Here is a 27,420-nt window from a genome sequence, read left to right on the forward strand (position 1 = left end):
CTGAAGATTTTACATAGGGAAGAAACTTTTTTCTGAATTTGGGGGAGCCAAGATCTTCAGTTAATTTGGTTTTAGAGGAGAAAAAAAAATCAAATAGTTTTCCACTATTAAAAAAAGTTTTTTGAAGACATGATGGAGTTAATGAAGCAACTGTTCACATATTATTTCTGCTGAGACATCCACTAACTGATTTATCTTATCTTGATTGTGGAAGCCTATGCCCTCTCTGAGAATGTCTATGCATTTTCAGAGACACATGACCTGCAGGAGAAGCACAGGATTTTCTAGCTCTCTTTGCAGAAGAACGAAGCCTCTGCTTGGAAACTTGTACCTCCTGGGGATGCTGGTTCCTGGGGAGCTGGGATATGATAGGTGAGTGTGAAGCTGGAGGAGGGGCTGACTGGTATGATTTAGATTGTCTAAGTGGAAAGCTTCTTTTCAAGATCAGTGCAGCTCGATTCTCCCCTCTTCCTACCCATACACACCGCCATGAGATAAGAATAATAATCACTGAAGTTTTATCATTGAACATTACTCTAATAATCTTTAAATAAATGAGTAGATATCTAAAAAAGATTTCCTAGCACAACGTATGATAAATACCAATAAATATGTCATGTTTTGTAATTGAAAAAAGAAAATTGTAATGAAAATTCTATATCCCTCATTTACATAGTTTCTAAATTGGTAAATCACACTATTCTAATTATTGAGAAAATGTTTAAAATGTTTAAAACTACCAAACAATTTCACTAAGACATAATTACTGTTAATGTTTTTGAACAGATAGCTACTTAGCTAATTATGTATATAGTACTATTACAAGAATTTTTCAGTTAAGTTGTATTATAAAAATTTTCCTATGACATTCATAATTTATTGAAAACATAATGCAATCACTAATAATATTCCATCATTGCTACCCTATAAAGCAGAGTTGATTTCTACTGTCATTTTTACACATGATACCATGATGAGGATCCAGCTACATGACAATTTTTTTTTTATTATTGGAAATCTTTGATTATTTCCCTAATATAAGTTATAAGAAGAGGAAGCACTGGGTTAGAAGCTTAGAAAAATTCAGGAATCTTGCTACACATTGCCAAATTGCCCTCTGGAAAAGTTGCATCAGTTTACACTTCCAACAATAGTGTATGAAAGCACTTTTTAAGCATTTGCCCATTTGACAGGTGAAAAATACCTACAGTTGACTTATTTTTCATTTTGTTGATTTCTTATAAGGTTAAGTGTTTTGTCTTATTTATTACTCATTTTACTGGTTTATAAGTTGCTCCTGTCATTTGCTCTTTTTTGTGTTCTTTCCCTATTCATAATGAATAACTTCTTTGAATATATAATATATATTAAACATTGTGTGTGTGTGTGTGTGTGTGTGTGGTTTCCATATAAAGTGTATTTTCCTTTATTCATACATAGTTTATTATTCTGCACATTTAGTATATCTCATCAGGCATGTGTGTTTATAAACAATATTTCCTCTTTTGTTTCATGGTTAAACGAATCTTGCAACAAGCTTGCTCTCATGGAACAGAGAAATCCACTCCAATTTTTGCCCCAGACTAACTGTGCGACCTCAGCCTGTCCCTTAGCTTCACAGACAGTCTGATTTCAGATATATAAAGGGAGTCCAGGATCTATGTGATGCTTAAAGTTGTTTGGACATCGCCATCTCACATTTTCCATTAGTTTACTTGGTTTCATATAGATACTGCATTTATTTTCTCTTCTGAGATTCTTCATAGATCAATGCCAAAGACCTACGTAGGTCACAGGGCTTTGATTTTAAAAAAAAATTAACTTACTTAAAAATATCACAAGCCTTAAAACTTACACATCCTTTGGCCTAGTATCCCTGTTTCTGGAAATTTACACTGAGAAAGCAAACTATGGAAAGAATTGTATGCACTGGGATATAGCTTTATGTACAAGATAAACATGATATTAAATATTATAATATTTGGAAACAACCTAAATGCCCCATATTAAGTTATGCAAATGTCAATATGTGACATATGACAATGGGATATTATTTATCCATTAGAATAATAATTATGAAAATTTTAATAGCATGGGGAAAGACATGTTTTATGCTGAAAGAAAGATGCAGAACACAAAATGTATCAAAATACTTAAAAAAATAAAAGAAAAAATATGTACCAAAATGGACATTGTTCTCTTTGATTGATATTTTTTTTTCCTTTCCTTCAACTATTCTTCATTTTACAAATATTCTACAAAGAAGATGCATAAAACTTTTGTTTAAAAAAAATGATGGCCAAGCCCAGGTTAAATTATGGAAGTGATTTGGCTCAGAGGGACTCAGGCAAGATGGCTTCCGGTGGACAGCTGCTCATGACTGCACTTGAGGGAAACATTTCAAATCTGCTAATCCTGCTCCTTATTGACTACTTTCATTATTATTTACTGATGTAAAATAATGTCCACTTTTATATGGCTCTTACCAACTCAAAACATAGATTAGCTGCAATTTTTGATACTCTTTATTTACTATGTGTGGTGTAATACTAGTCCAGAAAATCTAACAAGGATGACAAGCTTTGTAATCTCTCCCTTGATCATTTAGGGAGGTGGCCTGTTATATATATATTGCATACTCCCAATAAAAGTGTAAATCTGTAAATCTGTAGAATCATTTGGGATCTAGCACTATGAATCAAATGCCTTGAAATTGTTCATGCTCTCTGACCTACTAGTCCCATTCCTGGAATGTAACTCAAGGAAATAATCAGAAATGAGCAAAAAGTCATTAACTTCAGAATTATTTACTATAGGATAAAACCAAAAAGGGAAGTGGCTTTAACATCCAGCATAGATGACAATATTTAAGTGCATGATGCTATGAAATATATACTTACTGTCAAACATTATGCAGTCATTAAAAATAATGTTTATAAAGAGTTTTTATTGGTTTGAGAAAATGTCTCTGGTAGAATATATAATAAAAAAGGAGGGAATACAAAATTATATATAGGTATAATCTGCACTGTGTTTATGAAAAAAATATGCACAGATAACAGACTGAAAGGAAATATGCCAAAATATCAACAGTGGTTAACTCAGGGAGGTGGGATTGTGGAGGATTATTCCTTCCTTCTCTTTTTAATTTTTCTCCTCTCTATACTTCCTAAAATTTCCACTTATAAGCATATGTTAATTTTGTAAGAAGGAAAAAAAAAACTTTGAAAATACATTACTATCATGAAATATTCATGTAACTGTTTCCTAAGTATTTAAAATTCAAAATTTGCCTCAATATTCATTAGGTCTTTTTGCCTCTTTTTACATTCCAGTCAAAATTTCATCAGGCAATCTTTGATGTACAGTATTTATTAATAATGTACCACCAAAGCATCATTTTCTCTGTTAAACATTTTATGAATTCCTATTCAAAAAGAATACACAGAGTACAATAATCTTTTCATTTAGTCAGTAAGATGAGACTGGTGGTAATTTGAGGGATTAGCCAGGTTTTTCCTTCCTTCTCTACATGTATTATGCATCACCCAAGTAATTGCCTAGAAACAGGGAACAGCCTTTTCTAGGTTTACGGTTTAAACGTTGTTTGAACTAAGTATTTGGGGTTTTGAGGTTTAAGTATTGTGTTTAATTTCATGTTAAAATGATATCAGGGTTTTCACTCAAATCCCATACGGTTCACTTTTTTTTTTGCATATTATATGGACCCAGTCATTCCGTGCTGGACTTAGGAGGCATCATACACATTTTGCAGACATTAGCTGGGGGAAAGCCAAATGTTGGTGCTTGATGGTGCCCAGTTACCTTTAATTTATTCCCTTCCATATTGTGAAATTGCCTGGGAATACCAGCCCAATTGAAACAGGAATCCACCAGCTGCCAGGACTGCTTTTTAGTGTAGTCACTTTCCTACGGCACTGAGTAGATGACGGTGATAAAGAAAAGACCTGAACATTTGCTGAACTATGTGAAGAAAGGAACCGCGTCGCTCTGAGCAGCCACCATCCCTGGTCCCAATGCCGCGTGAAAGCATCTCCAATGATCTTATTTCCTGGCAGGACAGCCAGTGTGAGGAATGAGAAAGAAGGAAGGGCTGAAAAGACTCTTCTCATTTGCATCATTTCCTCTCCTCTCTCCATTCTGAAAAAGCACTGAAACTATTTCCCGATGAATTTATAATGCTGATACTTATTTTGCTTTCTATGCAGTCCAAATAGAGATAGACAATTTATAAAAATAGGCTAATAAATATTTTATGCTTATTTTCTAGAGTATAGTAAAAGTATAATTTAGCCTCTGTAACAAAATCTTCAGAAAAAAAAAAAAAACCAACACCCTGGGATAATAGTTTTTACCTTAAGGATTGTTGTTAGAATTATATGTAGGAATATATATATATATATCATATGATATATATATATACCTTAGAACAGTTCTGGCATGTATAATTGCTTATAAAATGTTGGTTGTTATTATTACTGGCTATACTTCAGTTTGAAATTCTCCCTCTCCTGTCCTCAGTACATTTAGTGCACCGTTTAATTGGTAATCAGGCTCTAGCTTATCATACCTCACGTTTTATTATTTGATGGTGAAGTTATTTTGCTTTTCATGTGTTTATGTCTCACTTCCTTAAGTGGATTTCAAGCTCTGTAAGAAAGAAATCTATGTTCTATTACTACTACTATTATCTGTTATCACTTTTGCAAAGAGTACCAAGTGCCGATTGGGTTGTTGAATGAATTAAGTAAGATAACAATGCAAATGCTTTGACTGGTGCTTAGAATATAGTGCCCAATAATGGTTAACTAGTGTTATTATAATAGGTATATGTTTGCTGAGTATTTGATAAGCACACGAAATGTACTCCTGAAAATTTATGTGTAAATTGAATTTTTTTGAATTTTAAACACACCAAGGGATGTATGTATTTTCCTTATAAAATGATAATATATTTTGTAAATAATCAGCCTCAACATATTACACCTGTATATATTTTTATATTGAAATTTCTCATTCTGAAGCACTCTAGCTTACTTAAAAAGAAATCAAATAAATGATAAACATTAGAAACGAATCCCTGAATAACATGGAAAAGCATATTGCTCCTCAACTATTACAATTTTAATGACATTTGTTTCTTGTAATCTCCTTCTAAAATTCATTTCATTGTTTTAACTAACTATCTATACAATCCTATATCATGAGCTTTTCTTGGACAAGCTAAACAAAGTAAAATTCATTTAACAATAAAACATTCACAGTTTTGAAGATAAAAAGCTTCTGCTAAATTCAGATTATTATTATTAATATTAGTAGCAATTAAAGTCATGGAATTTTGTAGAGAAATTGATTTCTATTAGAGTGGGTGATTATGGTACATGGTGTTAATTGAACAGATTAAAAAATTAAAATGTAGTCAATCCAGTTACTGGAGTTATGTAGATGTGAATGGAACTTGAGTTTCAATTCTATCAAAATATTTTGTAGTTTGGTATTGTTTGAAGATAATACCAGTTAGATGGCTAAATTATTCTCCATGTAATTTTTATTTTCAATGTTATTGCAGCAAAATAGGGTTTTTACTTAGCTCTGTTTTGAACTACTACTGTGTTTTAACATTTATTAAGGGTTAACTAGGTTCCAGAAATTTGCTTGTTTTTAAACGTAGATTAACTTATTTAATCTTCATAAGAATTCTTTGGTAAGGTGTTATTATTACCATTTTACAGATTAAAAAATGAAGGTTTAGGGAAAGAGTAAATATAATACCAGAATGTTCAGAGAGAAAAATGTGGGAAAATAGATGAAAGTCATTGAAACATTAGCTAATTAGATCTCTAACATGTTTCCTTGTCACTATCCAAAAGTTTACACCTCAGCTTCTCCAAAATCTCACATCCTAGTGCTATTAACACAGAAATCACTTCAAATATATTTATTGGGTAAATGAATGATCAGTTGGTATGCTTTCATAATGAAAATATAACCCTACTTTTTGCTTAGGTAAAGTCTTTTAGCGAGAGAATTAGAACATTTATCAAACATTTGTGTGGCTTAGATAGAGGACTAGTTGTATGACTTACTAGCTCTGTGACTGTTTGCAAGTTACTTAATTTCCCTTGGCCTCAGTTTCCTTATTTGTAAAACATGGACAATAACATTTCACAGGGTTGTAATGCGAATAAATCATATAATGTGCATGATTGTGCTGGCACAATATCTGGCATAAAGGCGAGGCATTGAATAGCTTTATTAAATGGGTTGTCAAAATATAGACCATAAATAGTAATCTAAATAGGCCAATATGTATTATAGAAATTGAATCAATAATTAATAACCCTCCAAAACAGAAAGCACCAAGCCCAGAGGGTTTCACTGGTGAATTTTATGAAACATTTAAAGAAAAAGTTATACTGATTCTCTACAATCTCTTCCAAAAGATAGAAGCAGAAGGAATACTTTTTCATTCATTCTTTGAGGCCAGCATTACCCAAATACCAAAACCAGGCAAAGACATTACAAGGAATAAAAAATTATAGACCAATATCTCTCATGAACATAGATGTAAAAATCCACAACAAAATATTAACAAATTGAATCAAAAAAAGTATAAAAAATTATACACCATGTCCACTGACGGAGATTTATCCCAGATATACATGCAAGGCTAGTTTAACATTTGATAATCAATTAACATAATCCATTACATCAATAGGCTAAAAATAAAAAATCACATGATCATATCAATAAATGCAGACAAAAACATTTGACAAAACACAATAAATGGTCCTGGAACAACTGGACATCCACAAACACAAAAAGTGAATCTAGACACAGACCTACATACTTCACAAAAAATTAAGTCAAAATGGATTTTAGAACTAAATGTGAAATGAGGATAACTTAGGAGAAAACCTAGATAACCTTGGGAATAATGATGACTTTTTAAATACATCACCAAAGGCGTGATCCATGAAGTAAATAACAGATAACTTATACTTTATTAAAATTAAAGACTTCCTTCCTTCAAAAGCCAATGTCAAGAGAAGGAGAAGATGAGCTACAAAGTGAAAGAAAATATTTGCTAAAGATACATCTGATAAAGGACAGTTATCCAAAACATACAAAGAACTCTTAAAGCTCAGCAATAAGAAAAGAGGCAACCTGATTTTAAAAATGGACAAAGGACATGAACAGACACCTCACCAAAGAAGATATGCAAATGGAAAATAAGCATAGGAAACATTGCTGGAGGAAATGCAAAATGACACAGTCACTTTGGAAGACAGTTTGGTAGTTTCTTACAAAATTAAACATACTCTTGCCATATGGTCTAGCAGTCATGCTCCTTGGTATGACCCAAATAAATTGAAAACTCATGTCCACAAAACGCTGCACACAGGTGTTTATAGCAGCTTTATTCATAATTGCCAAAACTTGGAAGCAACCAAAATGTCCTTCAGTAGGTGAATGGATAAATAAACTGTGGTAATCCAGGCAATGGAATATTATACAGCGTTAAAAAGAAATGAGCTATCAAGTCATTAAAAAGACACAGAGGAAAGTTAAATGCATATTACTAAGTGAAGGAAGCCAATCTGAAAAGGCTGCATACTGTATGATTCCAACTATACGACATTCTGTAAAAGGCAAAACTAATGAAAAGATCAGTGATTGCCAGACCACAGAAGATTTTTAGGGCAGGCAGTGAAACTCTTCTGTATGATACTATAATGGTGGATACACATCACTGTATATTTGTTCAAATCCATAGAAAGTATAACACCAACAGTGAACCCTCATGTAAACTATGGATTTTGGGAAATAATGATGTGTCAATGTAGGTTCGTTTATTATAAAAAATGTACCACTCTGGTGTGGGATGTTGATATTGGGGGAGGTTGTGTGCGTGGGGGTGGGTGGGGGGTGGACAGCAGGTATATGGGAACTCTCAGTATTTTTCATCCAATTTTGCTGTGAATCTAAAACTTCTCTAAAAAATTAAGTTTATTTTAAAAAAAATAAACTGTTGCATGAAGATTCTTCCAATTATTTACAGTATTGTGGTTAATATTTCAGGCTTTTCAGTCAGGCTGTCAGGGTTTAAATTCTAATAATACTTTCCCTGTGACTCAATTTCTTCCTCTCTGAAATGGGGATAATAAGAATATCTTAAAGTTTTTGAGAGAAGTAAGTGAGATTTAAATTGCTTAACCCAGAGAGTATCTCGCAGTAAGTTTCAGTTCCATAAATCTTAGCTATTCTTTCTTACACAAATTTAAAAGTGTGTTTATCTACAACATCTTGCTGAATTATCCAAGGCTCCCTGCAAAGTGGGAATGGCTGTCCTCAACCTGCAGATAATGAAACTGCAGTTCAGAGGGACTCCATGGTACCCAAGGTCTCACAATTAGTAAGCTGCAGAGGCAAGACTCCAACACTGACTTTTGTCCTCAAAATGCTGTGCACACTGCTTTCTACTACCTGTTTCATCAACCTTCCAACCCTCATGTTATCCTGGTTTCTTCATCGCTTTTTGTCTGTATTTCTTCCCTTTGCAGATCTGTAGCACAACAGAGATAAGAAGCTGTGGATAAGGTAGTGAGTCCATGGAGGATCCTGGAGACATATTCCTATAACAGATACCACCCCATGGGGGAGGTGAGCATGGACACGTTGGTGGGAGTGTTGGTGGTGGTCACAACCTACTTTAGGATGGGCGAGAGATAGTTCACTGTTAATATCCATAGACTAGAGAGCCTCAAAATGGGTGGTTGAGGTTTGCCTGTGCACTGAGGTCAAGGGATTCCCAAACATCACCCCCTGACCATGACCATTAAAGATACAGATCCTAGTGATATGAAATAAAAAGGCAAAACAACAAAAAGAAAAAAGAAGAAAAGAACACCCCAACCAGTTTTGTTAGTGTAAATGTGGATCAAAATTAAACGTTACTCTTGTTAATCAAGTCTTCAGCTGGTTTAAGCTGGGCAGGGCCAATGCGTATATGGATGTGAGACACGGGTGGTGAAGCCTTCTGATTGAATCTTATTTAGCCAAAAGTGTGGTATTTTCAGTAGGATGCAGGGAACACAGGCAACAGCTCTCAAAAGGGGAAAACTTTTTTTTCAAAGAAATATTTGTATTGCTACTAAGATAAGTTTAGTGGTTTCTAAAACTGGATACCGTAAAAAGTATATACGTATATATGTAGTGTGTGTGTGATGTTATGTAAAACTTCTTTTGGAGTATAAATTTCTAAAAATAGAATTACTGGGTTAAATAATATGCACATTAAAATTTTTGACATAAATGCACAAGTTGCCCTCCAACCAGGCTTTACCATTTATTTCCTCAGTATTGGGAAATATATTAATATTTTCCAGAATTTTTTTCAAAAAGTACAAGAAAGAATTTACATTTTCAGGACTTCCCTGGCAGTCTAGTGGTTAAGACTTCTCCTTCCAATGCAGGGGGTCTGGGTTTGATCCCTGGGCAGGGAGCTAAGATCCCACATGCCTCAGGGCCAAAAAACAAAAAAAAAAACATAAAACAGAAGCAATATTGTAACAAAATTCAATACTTAAGAAAAAAAAAGAATTTACATTTTCTTCTGTAACAATCACCCCAAAGTACTGAAGTTTCTTAGATTTTTTTTTTTTAACAAGATCCAGTAAGACCCATGAGAAGTATATGTGCTGGTATCAGAGATGAGTCACACCTGGCTTGGCCACTTGCTCTGTGACCTTGACCAACACAGTTAACCTCTTTGTTCCTCAGTTTCCTTATACATGAAAAAGGAATAGCAGTACCTATCCTGCAGTTTTGTTTGAGAGTAAATGAAATAAACTACACTTCTACTGATTAAGCAATAAATAAATGATAGCTGCTGCTGTGATACGCTGCTATTTGTATGTCTCCCAAGACTCAGGTCACCTGCATCTGATCCAGTCCCATCATAGAAGAATACACAGTACTCATGTGAGGAGTTGTTAGTCTCTTCCCCCACTTAAGTATTATTACTGTTATAATAATGTATTTTATCTGTAGATATTCCATGCTAAGATGAATGTCAGTTGAGACACAGAAATTTTCAAATAGAATAGTTGTTATGCCAAATTAATTATTATTATTTACCGGAACTCTTGTCATTCAGGTGTTTCCACTATACAGAAATTGAGTGTGGGAGGTATCATGTCACATGCCAATGACGTCTTAATATGTCTTATGTTTGTGAATTCCTTATTTCTTTCTCCCTTAAAGAACCCCAAGTTATTAACTTGGTCTTGATTGAGAAATTTCGCTGTCATGTTCTGTGAAGGGCATACACAGGTTCTTCTCTAATTTTGGATCCATGGACATTAGCAAAAGATATTTTGGGGATTCATAAAGACTAAAGAAGATCCCACAAAATAAGCTGGACCTGAAATTTCTGGCATGATTGAGTGCCACTGCGAAGTCCGGAAGTCTGATGGCCATTTGAAGGCTGTGTGATTGTACAATGTTTCAGAAGCGTTATACTGGATTGTTGAAATTGATAATTCTCAATCATTTATTTGTAAAGTTCAACAGGGTATCCTAAGCCTGGGTGGCAGAGTAGATCTTTAAAGAATATGAGAGGAGGGGTGGTCATAATTCATTAGTTTAGTCTTCTAGTTTGTGTGCTAATAAAGAGCGAAGAGTTCAGAGTTCAGTATCTTGATGAAAGAAACAATTATCTTAATTTAGAGGCAAGCAAAGGATCTTCTTATTGATAACCTCAGTCCTCCCTGGCTGTTTCAGATCTATCAGTGGATGAGTGAGATAAGGGAGAAGTACACGGAAGTGGTGACATAGCATTTCCTAGGAATGATCTATGAGAGCCGGGCCCATGTATTATTTGAAGGTGAGTGAGAAGGCTGAGAATTAGAGTCCCGTTCAAGGATATTTATTTACTATCCAGGGGCTCTAGTCAGAAATATAGACAAGGTTAAAAGAGGCAAGACAGAGAGACTTGGCTTTTCCAAAGTCTTGATTTTAAAATTCAAAACTTGGTGGGGAGGGATAAATTGGAAGATTGAGATCGACACATGCACACTACTATGTATAAAATTGATAACTAATAAGGACCTACTGTATAGCACAGGGAACTCTACTCAGTACTCTGTAATGACCTATATGGGAAAAGAATCTAAAAAAGAGTCCAAATACATATATCCATATGTATTTATATAACAGATTCACTTTGCTGTGCACCTGAAACTAACACAACATTGTAAATCAATTATACTCCAATAAAAATTTTTTAAAAATTAAATACTTGTAAATGCTTACATCTTAATCATGGGGGTGGAATCATGTTCTAGAGTAAAGAGAATTTGGAATGGTTGGGTGAGACCACGGGGGTAGGACTTAAAAATAAAGTCCCAGAAGTAAGAACTTATCCCTTAGTTTTCTTCACGCTTGGCCTCCCTCGTCCCCGCTAAGACTGAGGAACTTAGAATTGTGGAGGGTGGCTGGAAAGGACCTTAGACGTTCTGGCTGAGAGGTTTCCAGCTTGTGCTCTGTGAAGGCCTGGGTGCCTCCGGTGTTCCCACAACGGAAGGGGGACGGGGTGGGGGGCTGCGTAAGGGAGAAACCCCCAGTTCACTTTTCATATGTATTTTGAGTTTATACAAAATTTTCTTTTTTAACACATTTTTTTTTTTTTTTTTTTTTTTTTTAGTGCATCCTGATCAACAGAAATATTTACAAACAGGCTGATCATGTGCTTTGGAGTTCTTTTTTTTTAATATAAATTTTATTTATTTATTTTTATTATTATTATTATTATTTTTTTTGGCTGTGTTGGGTCTTTGTTTCTGTGCGAGGGCTTTCTCTAGTTTCTGCGAGCAGGAGCCACTCTTCATCGCGGTGCGCAGGCCTCTCACTGTCGCGGCCTCTCTTGTTGCGGAGCACAGGCTCCAGATGCGCAGGCTCAGTAGTTGTGGCTCACGGGCCCAGTTGCTCCGCGGCATGTGGGATCTTCCCAGACCAGGGCTCGAACCTGTGTCCCCTGCATTGGCAGGCAGATTCTCAACCACTGCGCCACCAGGGAAGCCCTAACACATTTTTTTTCCCATAAAAATGTTTGAACATCATGGACAACCTTTATTTTTGGTTCCTTCATTTTATGAGGAAACAAAGACCCAGAGAAGTGAAGTGACTTGTATGAGGTCGCACAGCCAGACCGTAGCATAGCCAGAGGGATAACCCAATCTCCAGGCTCTCTCCCTTTTAACATGTGATACGATGAAAGGTGTTTGAGACTGAATAACCACTTTTCCACAGGGCCAGGCCTTCTTGGCTCTCAGTTTTAGACCAGTGATTTTTCAATCCTGGCTGCTTAATACTGATGCCTGGGCCCCATCCACAGAGATTCTGAGCTAATTGCTCCAGGATGGGGCCCAGACACCTTTTGAAAGCTCCCTAGGTGATCCTACTGTGTAGGCAGGGTTGACAACAACTGCACCTAACCAGTGGTTTTCAAAGGGTGGTCCCTCCACCAGCAGCATCAACATCTCCTGGGAACTTGTTAGAAATGCACATTCTTGGGGGTCTAACTACAGATCTACTGAATCAGCAACTCTGTGGGTGGGCCCAGCAATCTGTGTTTTAACAAGCCCTCCTCCAGGTCATTCTGATGCACACTCAAGTTACAGAAAAACAGTGCATTTCTAACAAGTTCCCAGGTGGTATTGATATCGCTGGTCCAGGACTACTCTTCAAGAACCACTGCCAAAGTAGTTTGGCATTAAGAACTAGCATTACTTTGTTCGCTGTAGACATGTTAATTTACAAAGCACATCCCCAAATTCAAGAATTACTTACAACTACAAAAAAATCTCTTGGATCTGAAATAGAATTTACCCCGAGCCGAGTGGGTAACTGGTTGATATGTTAAGTGTGGGCCACCTACCAACCTGATTTTTCCATAGGCCGTCAAACTCTGAGCTGAGTCAGCCAAAAAGACCTCTAAACATCCTTTGCCTAGGACATATTTTAAAGAATAGAATTGGCACGTAATGAGGAGGCAATAAAGATAAACATATGGTCATATACATAGACTCATAAATAAAAGGGATAATTACAAGAGAGAATTAAGGTAAAGGGTAGATTAGGAATTACGCCAGGAGCTTTGAAAATGGGTGAGGCTAAAAGGGAAAACTTCCTTGAATATGATGAATCCAGCCCGTATTTATTTCAATTCGTAAGTTTCTCATAGATATAGAGGGAGAGCCTTCATCAGCCCAGCTCCCAAGAGCTTTCAATGAATAGCATGAGTCCAGGCCATTTACAAACCAAAACAAGATGTGACTGTTACAAACATGGGCATGTTCACAGCTTCTTCTCGACCAAAGAGAATCCATAATTGCCAGGTTAATTCCTACCTACCCCACCTCTGAAAGAGGAGGGAATCTTTCTTTCTTGAGTGAGGCTGACCTGATATACAAGAACAACAAATGGGGAGAGGAGAAAGAAGATTGGGTCAGCTGGGACTGCAGGAGTCTCTAAGGAAAGAGGAATGTAATGAATGTAATAAGTATTGCAGGAGATTACGCTGTCTCTTATTAATCTCTTAGGAGATTATTGCTGTCTCTTTCTAATAGTCTTGTGCAAAATTTCTATCACTAGGACCCCTAGTTTTTTACCTGCAAGAGGTGTATGAAATGACTACTTCAACGCGGTCACGAAGACCACACTGTTGTGTGGATTAAGAGATTAACACATGGAAACTACCTAGCACCGTGAATTCTTGCATATTACCTATATCCCTCCTTTGAGGGAATAAGAAAACTTTAAAATTAATATAAGATACTTTTTGTGTCAGTCTTTTCAGAAACCCAAACATAATTCAACCCACAAATTATAGTTCTCAAAGTGTGGTTCCTAGACCCATAGCATCAACGTAACTGGGAACTTGGAAGAAATGCAAATTCTGGGTTTCCACATCACCACCTCATACCTACTGAATTGAGGCTGGGGGTGGAGATGGAAGGTGGGCAGGCTGTAATTTAAGAAGTCCTCCAGCAAGAAAAGCCACCGCAATGAGAAGCCCACGCACCACAAGGAAGAGTGGCCCCCGCTCGCCGCAACTAGAGAAAACCCTAGCGCAGCAACGAAGACCCAACGCAGCCAAAAATAAATTAAAAAAAAAAAAAAAAAAAGTCCTCCAGGTGATTCTGATGCATGGTGAAGTTTCAGAAAGACCACCATAACGAACGGGACGATTGAGGCAGGATTGGATGGCAAAGGTTGGATGTTCAGTCACCACTTATGATTAAGTTGAAATTGTTAGAAAATTAAGAGACAAAAGACCTCTTCCCAGGATCATTCCAAATGTTTCTCTATTAAATATCCAGATTCTACAGAACTATAAAGACAACTCAAGGATAAGAAGTCTCCTTAAAAACCTGGACTTCTATGTGCTTCCAGTTCTTAACATAGATGGTTACATCTATACTTGGACAACTGTGAGTACATCGAGTTTGGTCCTGGGATGGGTTCATGAACTAGATCTTGACTCGGGTTCATTTTTCTGACCTCAGTCACTGCAGCTATAAAAATGTTTTGTAGTCGTGTAAAGGAAGAAACCTCATTTGGGATAAAAATCAACATTTTTAAGTCAACAACCTAAGTCAAGTTTAGGATTGAGGAGGCTGAAGGCCTTTTTTGCAGTCCAGAGCATGTTGTGTGTTTGGTTGTTTTTGACATATTCCCAGTTTTTCAGCCAGACTCAATGTCTCTCTAACACCATCTCCTTAAAATTTGTGGATTGCCTGCCACATGACTAGGATTATGCTGGTATAAAATTCCTATACTACCCTGTATCCTTATGTCAGTTCTAGAAGCATGAAGGGCACAAATGATCTATAAATACTAACCCAACGTTCATTTTTCATGGTGGTCATGCATATGGAGGGGGTTGAGGAGGGGAAACATCTCATAAAGATTTTTATTTAGTGACAACTTCCTCTTTAAAAATGTTTCTAAATCGTACCACTCCATAATTAAGAGCCTCTGTTTCCAGAGACGATGAATTCCTCCCCCTCCCCCTGCCTCCCCCAGCCCTTCGTGGGACCCCTTTCTCTGTAACAGCCTTTCTGGCCCGGTATGTGAATCAAGCCCTTCCCTCCCAGCTTGTCTGGCGACACAGGTCTTCATCCCTATCTCTACTCATCACTCTTCTGCCTCCAGAAATGTGCAGAGACCATCTCTGATGCACCTGGAACAGCCTTTTCCCATCTGCCAAGCCATTTCCCTTTCGTCCTTTATCACTTGAACCTAAAATAATGACTCGCTGAAGCTTTTCCTGATTAAGCAGATCATGTCCACCAGGCACTGTTAATCTGCTCGTGAGGGAAAGGCCAAACTACCCCTCCAATTTGATGGTTTACACGTATGTACGCTTTGGGTTGTACAGATGTTCCTGTTATTGGGGGTTGCTAGCCCATCTGGGGGACTACAAATTATATGCACAAGCTTCATAATGTTGAGGCAATTCTTCCAGACAATCCTAAGGAACCATTTTTCATGTTCGAGGACCACCCATCCTCATTAACACCGTGATTTATGAGACCTTAGAATGGCAACTTCCCTATGTTCCTCTGTTACAGGATTGGCTTTGGAGGAAATCCCATTCATTCCATAATAATGGCATGTATTTTGGGACAGATCTCAATAGAAATATCGATGCATCCTGGTGTAGTTAAGTACATGCTTCGCAGATGAATTGATGAATAATGACAAAAAACAAAAAACAAAAAATGGAACAGAGAAGCCAGAAAAGAGGTGAATTACTAGAATTAGTACTGTTTATATATATATACCTTTTGAAATAAACATCTAATTTTGTACAGCTTTCTGGACTTCCTGGTCAGTGTCACTCCTTCTACAGAGATGATATTATCTATACAGTAAGAACTGCAACACTGAAATGCAGGACTCTTTTCAAGTGAGACTGGCTAAACAAGGGCAAAGAAGACCTAGACCAGTGTGAATATTTTTGAAATCCATCACTTTGTTTTAAAATATACGAATTGTTATAAAGAAAAATCAGAGAAGTATCCTTGCAAATTATTTTACAGCAGGAGGGCAGAAGTAAACAAGGCAAACATTTTCTTCTCCTTAAGGCAGTTTCATGTTTCTGAATCTCAACAAGTCCAATGGATTGGAAGCAAATAGAGGTAGGGATGGTTAAGAGCAGTCTGGTTAAAAACCAGATGGGAAAGGTTAACATTCAGACTTGGTGGCTCTGTGGTCTTGCAAAAATTGCTTCATCTCTAGGCTTTAGTTTTCTCTTATTTTTAAAACGTGGCTCAGAGTAATACCGTCTTTTCAGTAGGTTGTTGTGGAGATTCAATAAGATGCCACACAGGAGGGGCTTAGCACAGTGCCCTGCATGTAAAAGGTGCTCTGTTGATGGTCCTTATTATTACTGGTGAGAAGGACACACTACAAAATAGCTTTTTTTTTTTTTTTTGTCCTTGCAAAATAGCTCTAATGAGACTCAAGCCAGTAAGACAGCAAGAGATATACTTAGGGCAACAAGACTATAACAGAGTCTGACCCTGGAACCCAAGAACCGGTTCCCAAGCATTTGTTTCAGGGTCCACCAAAGGTTTAAGTGGAAGATTACTGAAAATGCCATTCCATTTTGCATCTTCCTTCCCGGGCCACGTAAGCAGGGGACTGTTTCTAAATCTGCACGTCAGTCCTCCTGCCTTTCTGAGTTCCTCCTTGAATGACTTATTTTAGCAGGACAAAATTAGACAAGCAAAGGCAAGCCTTAATTCCACCCACAGATGCTCTGAGCAAGGCTGACTCCTTGACCCTGGTCAGTGCTAAACGGAGATCGTGATGCCTTCCTTGGGGTTTCCTGTATATTTCAGGTATCGGTGCATCTCACAACTGCCAAGATTTAACATTCTGTGGGACAGGACCCATGTCTGAACCAGAGACTAAAGTTGTTTCCAGCTTTATCGAGAGCAAGAAGGAGAACACTGCCTGCTTCCTGACCATGCACTCTTACGGGCAGCTCATCCTCGTGCCTTATGGCTACACCAAAAATAAATCAAGTAACCACGAAGAACTGGTAAGACCATTGTGCCAGAGCCTTGAGAAGCCTCAGCACGACCCTGCCTTCCTTTTCCTGATTTCCATTTCTAGGGTTTTGGCTCCAGCCCCGCTTTTGTTCCCTTTGCTTGTCCTTATTTCCTTTCTCCTGCTTTTCACACCTTGCCAGACGCCTGCTGGGAAGGCTTCAGGTTAAATGCTGCTTTACCTGCATTAATTAACTACCTATTTCAAAAAGTGTCAAGTTGGGAGACATCTTAGGTATTCGTGTATAATATAAATGAGATGATTATGTTAATAATCTGCAGGAATGAGCTTTCATTTCTGTAAATTCTCTTGAAGCTCCGTTCAGCAATTATAGCTTTTGAACCGTGCTTTAAAGAACTTCCCAGCTGTTAGTGGAATATGGCATATCTAAAATAACATGGCTAAATAATATCTGCTCTCTTCTCTGCTAAACACAATGCTTTATTTTCTTCTAAACTCTGCCTCTAGTATTTGCCTAGGAATATTTGTAAGGGGAAGTGCCAGTGAAATTCAAGCCCGGGCCGGGAAAGTCTGCTTTGTCTTATCGGGGTCCTTCTCTGAAGCTGTGTTTACCCAAGCCCTGGCGGGCAGAATTGTTGAAAAGGACTGGGCTCTTTGCCTTTTTGTGAACCTGAGAACAATAGACCTAAGTCAAAGAAAGGGTCAATTTAGAATTGTTGTAGTTATTTGTTATCTTTTCTTAAAAGTTATTTTTTCAGTTTTTAATTGTGGTAAAATATACATAACATAAAATGTACTGTCTTAACCATTTTTAAGTGGACAGTACAGTAGTGTTAAGTATATTCACATTATTGTGCAACCAATCTCCAAAACTTTCATCATGCATCATTGAAATGTCTCTACCCATTAAACAAAAAATCCACATTCCCCCTTGTCCCTGGCAACCACCATTCTACTTTCTGTCTCTATGAGTCTATTCTAGTTACCTCATATAAGTGGAATCATACAGTATCTATCTTTTTGTGACGGGCTTATTTCACTTAGCAGAAAGTCTTCAAGCTTCATACCTGTTGTACCATGTGTCAGAATTTCCTCTTTTTTTTTTTTTAAGGCTGAATAATATTCCATTGTTATGTATATACCACATTTTCTTTATGCATTCATCCATCAATGGTCATTTGAACTGTTTCCACCTTTTGCCTATTGCAAATAATACAGCTATGAACATAGGTGTACAAATATCACCTTGAGATCCCACTTTCAATTCTTTGGGGTACATACTCAGAAGTAGAATTGCTGAATCATATGGTAATTCTATTTTCAACTTTTTGAGGAACCATCGTACTATTTTCTACAGCAAGTACACCATTTTCTATTCTTTCCAATAGTGAACAAGAGTTCCAGTTTCTCCACATTCTCACCAACACTTGTTATTTTCTGCATATCTTTAAAAAATGTTTTTAAAACAAGCTCCTCATTATCAATAAACGCTGGGCTGGATAGGGGTTAATCTTGCTCTGTTCTTAAGATCACAGAAGGCTGGTGGCCCATTGGCTCTGTCATTCCTCTTGTCCCTTTCTCACTGGAACATCACCCATAAAACACAGGTCTGGGCACTAAAAGAAAAACCACTATAGACCTTTGCTGAAGGCAGCCTTTTCCCCCAGCAGTCAAAAATATCTGTCAGTACCCCAATATCTTTCCTGCAATTGTTTTCGGACATTTGTACTATGTGATCATTTTGCAAGAGGTGGAGATAACATTTACCTATAACTTTAAAAATTACAAAGAGATTTTATGGCCATTACTTCATCTGATACTCATGACAATATAATAAGCTCATTTTGGAGATGTAGAAATTAAGAACTTGAGTTAATTATATTTCTAAAGTCCCTGTAGACAGTAAATGTTGGGAGTCTGGGCTTGGAACTCGTGTCTTTGGACTCCAGAGGCCACATTCATCTGACCACAGAACACTGCCTCTCTGCGCTCAGGAAGGGTTTGCAACTTCTGGAAGCTGTCATCGACTTAGATGCCCAGTCCACTGTGTCCTATATCCTCCTCATTTCTGTGCCCAGAAGTTCTATTTCTTCAGTAAAGAAATGTACAGAAACAGAGATTTTAGTCAAGAAGCCCAGAACCCTCCTTACTTCCCAATTCCTGTGATATTTGCCATAAATGTTTACTTTCTGCTTAAAGGATTCTGTGACAAATACAAATGAACCACCTAAGTCAGGCCATTATAGATATTTGATGCGACAGGCCTTCTACCAGCAGAAAAAAGAGGTCCATATACTCCAGTATTTTTCTAGAGAATTTCATTTCCTTTTTTGGTTCAGGAAAACAGTTACTACATCTCCATTTTTGCAAGGTTTGTATTCAAATGTCACCGGGTCTTGGGCTGCTGATTGGCTGTCTCATTAGAGCCCTCTGGCCACAGAGAGGGCACTGACATTGCCGCTACCAGAAGGTGGAATTCTAAGATGGGAATTACTGGCCATCCTCAATACTCTATGTAGAGACTGGAAAATTGAATTGAGAAAGATTGATTCAATTCTGTATCTCTTACAGCCTTAGGTGTTGAAGAGTTAGCATAACATTCATCACTAAGACTTTTCCATAAAAAGACTGAAAATGTTGCCACCATGTATCAAACTCATAAAAGCTAGTTAGCAGTGTTTTTAGGTTCTTAGTGATAAGCTTTGATAGAGTACACAAAGATAGAATCACACCAACTGTTCAAGGAGTTTTCCATTTCTGGTATATTTACAACCACCAGAGACTAGTAATTAATCTCTATGTATTTACAAAACCAAAAATTTGTAGAAATCTTCATAAATATTATAGTGTATGATAGACAACTTGGCAATCACTAAGTAGGGGAAACAGAACTATATATACCCTCATTCTAAACTGCTCTGGAAATTAGAATAGCTATAAGAAATCTAATGTTTCAAACGCTGATATTCTTTCCATTGGAACCCTTTCTATATCAACCCCTGTATCCCATTCCAAGCTCCATCCTCCCACACACATGCCAGGGCCTTAATCAATCTTTTTGAGTGCTTGCCTGTGAATATATGTCTACAGGAAATTCTCTGGGCCCAGTGAAGAAGTTATTAAGCAGGCATGAGGTCTTTAGCAATGTAAATTATGCACTACTAGCAAAGGGTTTTTATTATTTTGACTAGAAAGAACCTTTAGGCTGAGAAGCAGGACAGCAGAGCAACTGGTTCTCTATGGCCTTGCAGTATAGTGTCAAAAGGAGAGAGAAGAATAATCAGGAGTTTGACCCTTTGAGATAGAAGGCAGAGTCTAGGGGAATCTTCATTTCATCTTCTCAGAAAGGACCAAACCCATAAGCTAAGGATCACAACTGTGTGCTTATCATATATGTTATATTTCTTACTCCTATCTACTTGCCCATGGTAATTGCTGGTGGAATCATTAAAAAAAAAAAAATCAGAAGTTCTTTTGTCAATAAAGAAGAGGAAACTGGGAGACTCTTTCCCTCCCCACAGCCAAGATTTGAGGAAAGGGAGCAATATAGGATAAAATAAGTGAAGGTTGGCAGTGGGAAGAAGAATCATGATCTGGGGTGAGCTGCAGGAAAGAAAAAAGAATGCAAGAAACCATTTGAATAGAAAATGTAGCCTGAAGCTGCTCCATGTAACCCGAATTACAGTTAAGACCAGTTAGCATGGAGTTTCATTCAAAGAAACACAGAAACACATGGGAATTAAAAATAATTAAAAGCAATTCATATCTCTACTAGAGACTCTCAAAGAACTTCAAAAAGGATGTACTTACTATTTCTTAGCAACTCTTTCTCTAGGCTTCATGCTCTTAATTTCACTCACACACAGCAGCTACCCTGAATCCTTTCTCTCCACTCTTCATTCTTATTTCCTTACTGGAATTTCTCTCTCTAGGAATCCCCTTTCTGACTCTCCTTTCCTTCTTATAATTTCCCTTTCTTTCTACAAACAGCTCTTGTACCTCTTCCCTGTGTAAATGATTAAAACCAGCTTTATTCCTTGTACTTCTTTAGCCCTTTCTGCCCATCATCTCAGTTCTGGACAACACAAGCCCAGCAACTAGGGCAGACACAGAATCTCTTTTCAGGAAGAGAAGGAGAAGGTAAAACTCTTAGTAGTGAGTGAAGAGGCTGCAAAAAGCTTACAAATATGTTTAATGTTGAATCTTAGCACACACACAGAAAGTGCAAAGTCCTACTGCTGCACAGGACCCCATAACCACTTATTACCTCTCCTAGTCTTCCTTTTTGAATTTCACTGTGTCTATCCCCACTCTACCCAGACACCACCTTGTCACACCTTAGGATTCAGTCAGACAATACAGGACCAGGAAAAGAGAGACAGCATCTAAAACTTGACCTGTCACTGGTCAGGGGAAGAAGTCAGGGGAGCTGATGCACCTGTAAGTGTAGTCGGGCTGCCCTCAAGGGTAAAGCAATGGTGGATCCAGGCAGGGAGTGGCCAAGGGGATTTTGGTGGTGTTTGTATAGACCCCAAGGGGAAGTAGTGGGATACACCATCGGGTGGATAGAATATAGCATTAGGGGATCTAGGGTAGGGAATACTTAGACTATCAAAAGGGTACGCAAGGAGATTTATCAGACAGTCAATAAATATTGCCAATATACTTGGACCTCACTTAGTGACTCTGATCTCAGGAAAGGGTCTGAAGAGAGCAAGGCTGAGACCTTAGAAATTATCTAGTTCTGAGGGATTTCCAATTCAGTAAGGTGACATGGGGGTAGATAGAGGGAAGTGTGTCATTTTCTGCTCTGAAAATCTATGAGCCTATGAGAGATAAGTATCAAATACCTTTAAGGAAAAATAAGAGGGAAGTAATAAGAGAAGCATGAGCAAAGGGCTATGGGAGAAAAAAAGTGGGGAGAGAGAATCCACTTGGGGTGCTCAAGAAATGCCTATGGAGAACTTAGCATTTGAGAAGGTTCTTTGAAGTTGCATAGAATTTCAACAGAGAAGAGGTAAGGCATCCCAGGTAGAGGAAATGTCCTGAGAAAAGGCAGAGAGGCTGAGGAACATGGGGCACGTCTGAGCAACTGTGGGAGAACTTGAGTTTGACTGTAATCTAGGGTGGGATCTAGAGAATATGGTGTTGGAAATGTGGGTTAGATCCCTATTGTAGAGGATCTCAAATAGTAGACTGAGAAGTTTATACAAATGCATTGGGTAACTGAGAGTTATTGAAGGTTTTCAGCAGGATCATTATCATTGTCTTGCTCTACAAATGTTCACCTGGAAGTCAGGGAGATCAATTGGGATTAAGGATTGTCAAGAGGAAGGAAAACTTATTAGAAGATGAGAGCAGTCCATTTCAGAGTTAATAAGACTGAAATAGGGTGATGGCATTAGAAATGCAACTTGGTAACTGTTTGAGAGAAGAGTCAAAGATGATTGTAGGAATTTACATGTTGGGGGCACATGATAGGCCAGAACTATGAAAATCAAAACAGCCTTATTTAGTGGGGGAGATGATAAAATTGGATCTGAGTATGTTGAGTCTGAAGTATCAGAAGACTACCCAGGTATAGATGTTCAATGGGAAGTTAGAAAGATGGTCTGGAACTCTGAGGATGGATTTGGACAAAATAGCAAATGCTCTGAATTGTTGGATTTATTTTTAACACCAGATATCTGTCTCTGCATTTCCCACCTACAGATCCAAGTTGGACAGAAGGCAGCAAATGCATTGAAAGCAAAGCATGGAACCAATTATAGAGTTGGATCTAGTGCAGATATTTTATGTAAGTATCTTTTTTTCACCTCTTCAATAGCATCTAAAGCACAAAAGAATTCAGTGGACTTTGGAGACTGGAGTGGACAGGATAGAAGAGTTCCTCGGATCAACAGGAAGTTGTACAAATCAAAATGACCAGGGATAAAAGGGAGTCTGTACAAATCCAGAATTGTGCTCTCTAGGGATAAGGGGTGAGCTAAAAGCAAAAATTAATACACTGGCTCAGACCAGTACTCCCTCTGGCTTCACTTAAAAAGAACTGGCAGGGAGAAGGCACAGGAGTTAACAGGAAAGATATTTTCCAGTGACCCTTGGTCGGTTGATTCAGTTCCCAGAGGACCATCAGGCAAAACAGGTGGGGCCTGGAGTTTAAAAAAGGATTTAGTTGAAAGGAGAGTGCATTGCTTTCCCCATCCCCAAGCACCACCTCCTCCACCCACTGAAGGACAACCGAGATGATATTTTCCTAATATCTTTCCTATTGGTCATTTTGTTTCTGTTCCTTTACATGTCAGTTGAATCTTACCTGCCAATATCAGATTGTCTTGTCTTTGATTCAGCTGAGAAACTTTAACCAAACCTCTGCTATGTGCCAGGCATGATGCCAGGCATTGTGGGGATGGATGTGCCAGGCATAATGCCAGGTATAGTGGGGATGGTGAGGGGAGACAGAAGCTGAAAATATCAAGGAGAGAGAGAAGGCAGCTATTCATAGATCCTAATATGAAAGAGTTGACTTATTTTGCTGGGTTGAACTTTAGTCCCTGAAATGGCTGTAGAAATCTGTCCTTTCTCAGAACAACTTCTAACTCTTCCTCCATGTTTTCATTTGTAGATGCCACTTCAGGGTCTTCATGAGACTGGGCTTGGGACATTGGGATCCCCTTCTCATACGCATTTGAGCTGAGGGACAATGGTACATATGGGTTTGTCCTGCCAGAAACTCAGATTCAGGCCACCTGCGAGGAAACCATGGAGGCTGTGCTTTCAGTCCTGGATGATGTGTATGAGAAATACTGGTATTCAAACGGTGCTGGAAAGGTGACATCTACTGCTGTGGTGCTGAGCTTGCTGATGTCCTTCATCTTTCTTCTGTAGGTGCATCCTACCTAGGCCTGCTCAGCCCCAGTGACATGGATATGGCTGCATGAGAGGTGTTTGAGGCTATGGAGGAACCAAATAATTTAACTAGAAATACTTTCTATTTCAAAAAAGATGAATCATCTTTACATTTTAATATTTGTTCTGCTCATAATTAATTGTTATTACTTTAGTAGACTTTAATACTAGTTAGTTATTGGTACAATAATGCCACAAACCAAACCACTCTACAATTCAGTGACTCACAAATCTATAGGTCAGCTAGGAAGTTCTGCTGACCTTGGCTGTGTTCACTTATATATCTGTGGTTTGTTCCAGGGCAGCTGCCCCAGAGTCTAGAAAGTTTTTTCCCATCTAAATTCTTTGAAAATTTTGCTCATGCCTGTGACCCAAGTTCACTCTTAATTTTGTGTAATCGCGTTAGTAGTGGCATTCAGAAGATAAAGTTATATAATCTCTCTATATAGCTGTTGCTGGTTTTATTTATTTATTTAATGTTTTACTTATTTATTTAAAAAAATTTTTTTGAGAATCTACAAGGTACATTTTGCTAGGCTCTGGGGTTACAATGGTGAATAAGGTAGACATGGTCCCTGTTCCCCTGGAATTTCTGTTCCAGTGGGTGAGATTGATTGGAACGGACACTGTTGCATACCAGACAAATCCACCTCTGGGGAGCCATAATAATCAAGAACACAAATATATAAACTAAACATTGCATCTTGTGACAGGGGCTATGAGAGAAATAAAGAGTAAGTAGAGATGTAAGCAAGGGCCAAATTGTATGTTTCTGGGTACACAGATGTTTAATTGTGCCATATTGTCTATTACACTTTACGTGCTCTTCAGGTAGCATCTATGACTGTCATTTCCTATGTATCTCTATGTGACACCTTGAAATGATGCTAAGCACTTGTCAGGCTTTGAACAAATGTTGTCGCTGTGACCAGCTGACAGGGTATCCTTGGGTGTTCCGTCACCCGTTTCCGAATTTCCTTGTTGGTCACAGTCACAATACACTTCTTGTTTGTAACCCTTTTATTGCCTTTCTTTGTCCTCTTTGTTTCTTCATGTTTTGCCAGTGTGTGGCTGATAAGGGTCAAAAAGGAAAATGTCAGGGGCAGTGGGGCTTAATGAATCAGAGAACAGCTATTTACATAAAAATGCCAGCTCCACAATTGTGGCATTGTTAGGAGAAAATGGTTGGGTTTCATCAATGGTCAGCCTGGGAGGGAAGAAAACTAGTATGGCCACCAATGCCATATTCAAGAAGAAAGCAGAGGAGCTGGGGCTTGAGACTCAGGTTATCAGCTTTCATCCAGCCTGTGTTTTAGTTTCTAAGGCTGTCTGTTAACAATTTGGACGTCTGAGTACTATAGGAGCTCTGATCTACAAAGCTTAATTCATGTCGAAAGACTGAGTCCATGGCCAAAGAAAGCTGGAAGGGAATGGATGGAAATGCAAGCTATCAGCTTGCCTGAAACCTCCCACAGGGATCCTTCCAAAAGTTTAAGACACAATTGTAGCCTTCTCAGGGGGTCTTCACATGGCTCTGAGGGTGTGGGAGACTGAGGGCCATGACATGTTTTTACTTCTTCTGATAGTGTTTTACTCTTTGTGAAAGGATACTAAAAGCAAGGCTAGAATAGTGATGAATGACCACACTGATCTTTCTCAAGGATGTTTTCAACTTTCTGGTCTTAAATGGTAATAGTTTAGGAAAACTGCACAACTGATGCAACTAATGCAATCTTTAAAGTATCCTATACTGAGGCTTTGTTGGGTCTGGGATTTGATTTTACCCTACTTTAAAGCTAGGAAGTTAGCTTGTTGCTGTTTCATGGGTGTTAGAAGACATGAAACCCCTGAGTCAGAGACAGGAATTTATCACCCGCAGACAGGAAGCAGCATGAACATCAGCATATTTACATTGGTTCCCTTGCTCCCAAGTTTGAATATATTGCATTTTTGGTTACTATTTCTTTCTTTCCACCAAACTTGGTTGATGCTTTTTTCCCATAACTATTCCTACAAAGGATGGAGATCTCCTTGACCTATAGGTGAATTTAGAGTTTAAAATGTGGCAAAATGATAAATTCAGATGGTATCCAAGTTTCTAGCTCTAACCTTTTTCTACATCAGTGTCAAAATGAGTTATATTTTTGTTTCCATTATGTATGACCAAGCTCTGTTTCCCTTCCTTTGCTTATGCACTTTAGCAATCTCCTGATACGTTACTGAAAATATATTCTTCATATCGCCTATTATTCATATCGGTATTATTCTTATCTTCTGCATAGAATTTGAATCTGGTATAAAGTTATTATGGCACTAAGAGAGGGTCACTGCCCAAGAATATAAAATTACAATATTAAATACAAAGGGGTTTTTAAAAATTAAATTAATAAGTATTAACTTGATACTATATGCAGTGATTAGAATCCTTTATGTGTATTACTTTATGTAATATTCATAAGAATCCTGAGTTAGGCACTTTTATTTATTTGATGAAGAAGCTGAGATGAAGGGAAGGTAAGAGCACATCTATGGTCACACTGTTCTTAATCGTTATTGATTGATCAAATAATTTCTTGGGATAGGAATTTTCTGGTTCCAAGACTTTGGAAGTACTATCTAGTGGCCACTGCTGGTGCTTCATCCAGACTCCTTCCGGCTCCTTCTCCTGCATCTCTTTCTGTCCTTAATGTGTTTTTGGCTTCCAACAGCTCACACCAGTGTGACTCTTTTTCCGATGACTGCCCTTGGGCTATTGCACGTGATTTACCTGCAGCCACAGACACATTTGGGAGTTCTACCCACCACCAGAAACTCCCAGCCCCTGCCTGGATGGAAACTGATGGATCCAAGAGCATGAAACCTAGTCCCTTGCAGTGGGTTCGGGAAAACTCCAAAGTGTCACTCATGTTCCAGAGATCCTGCAGGATAAGGTTGACGTTACCCTGCAAAGAACTTTCTCTGAGGTTACAGCCATGCTTGGCTTCCGCCTTTCCTTGTCCTGTGTCACCTTCTCTTGGTAGCACCTCCTGAATAAGCCACTTGTGCATGAAATCCTGGCTTCTGGGTCTACCTCTAGGGAACCCAACATAAGACAACCCCCTTGGGAGTTATTACCAAAACATAATACATTCTTAATTTCCTAAAATGACATTTAATAAAAGTATATATATATTATATATGTATATAATATATATGTATAACTGAATCACTGTGCTGTACATCTGAAACTAACATGATATTGTAAATCAACTATAATTTTAAAAATCATAGTTAAAAAATTTTAAGTATTGCTATTAATATTCAGAAAATGCCTGGGGATTACAACATCATATGGACAGAAATATTTCTATTTTGAAGATGTTGCCACTATGGAACAGGAGGAATCTTGTTCTAGCAAAGACTTTC

At 37.8% G+C, this 27,420-nt stretch overlaps 1 protein-coding gene across 1 annotated transcript; it reads left to right on the plus strand.

Annotated features, from left to right (window-relative positions):
• The first annotated feature begins 256 nt into the window (after positions 1 to 256).
• On the plus strand, positions 257 to 23,994 carry CPO (carboxypeptidase O). The gene is given in 9 exon segments (XM_061191091.1): positions 257 to 372; positions 8,586 to 8,685; positions 10,807 to 10,890; positions 10,892 to 10,921; positions 14,406 to 14,516; positions 15,660 to 15,750; positions 16,935 to 17,137; positions 22,819 to 22,903; positions 23,732 to 23,994. Coding segments are annotated over 9 exon segments (1,083 nt in total).
• The last annotated feature ends 3,426 nt before the right edge of the window (positions 23,995 to 27,420 follow it).

The sequence above is a fragment of the Eubalaena glacialis genome, chromosome 1, assembly GCF_028564815.1.
Source record: "Eubalaena glacialis isolate mEubGla1 chromosome 1, mEubGla1.1.hap2.+ XY, whole genome shotgun sequence".
Classification (NCBI taxonomy): Eukaryota; Metazoa; Chordata; class Mammalia; order Artiodactyla; family Balaenidae; genus Eubalaena; species Eubalaena glacialis.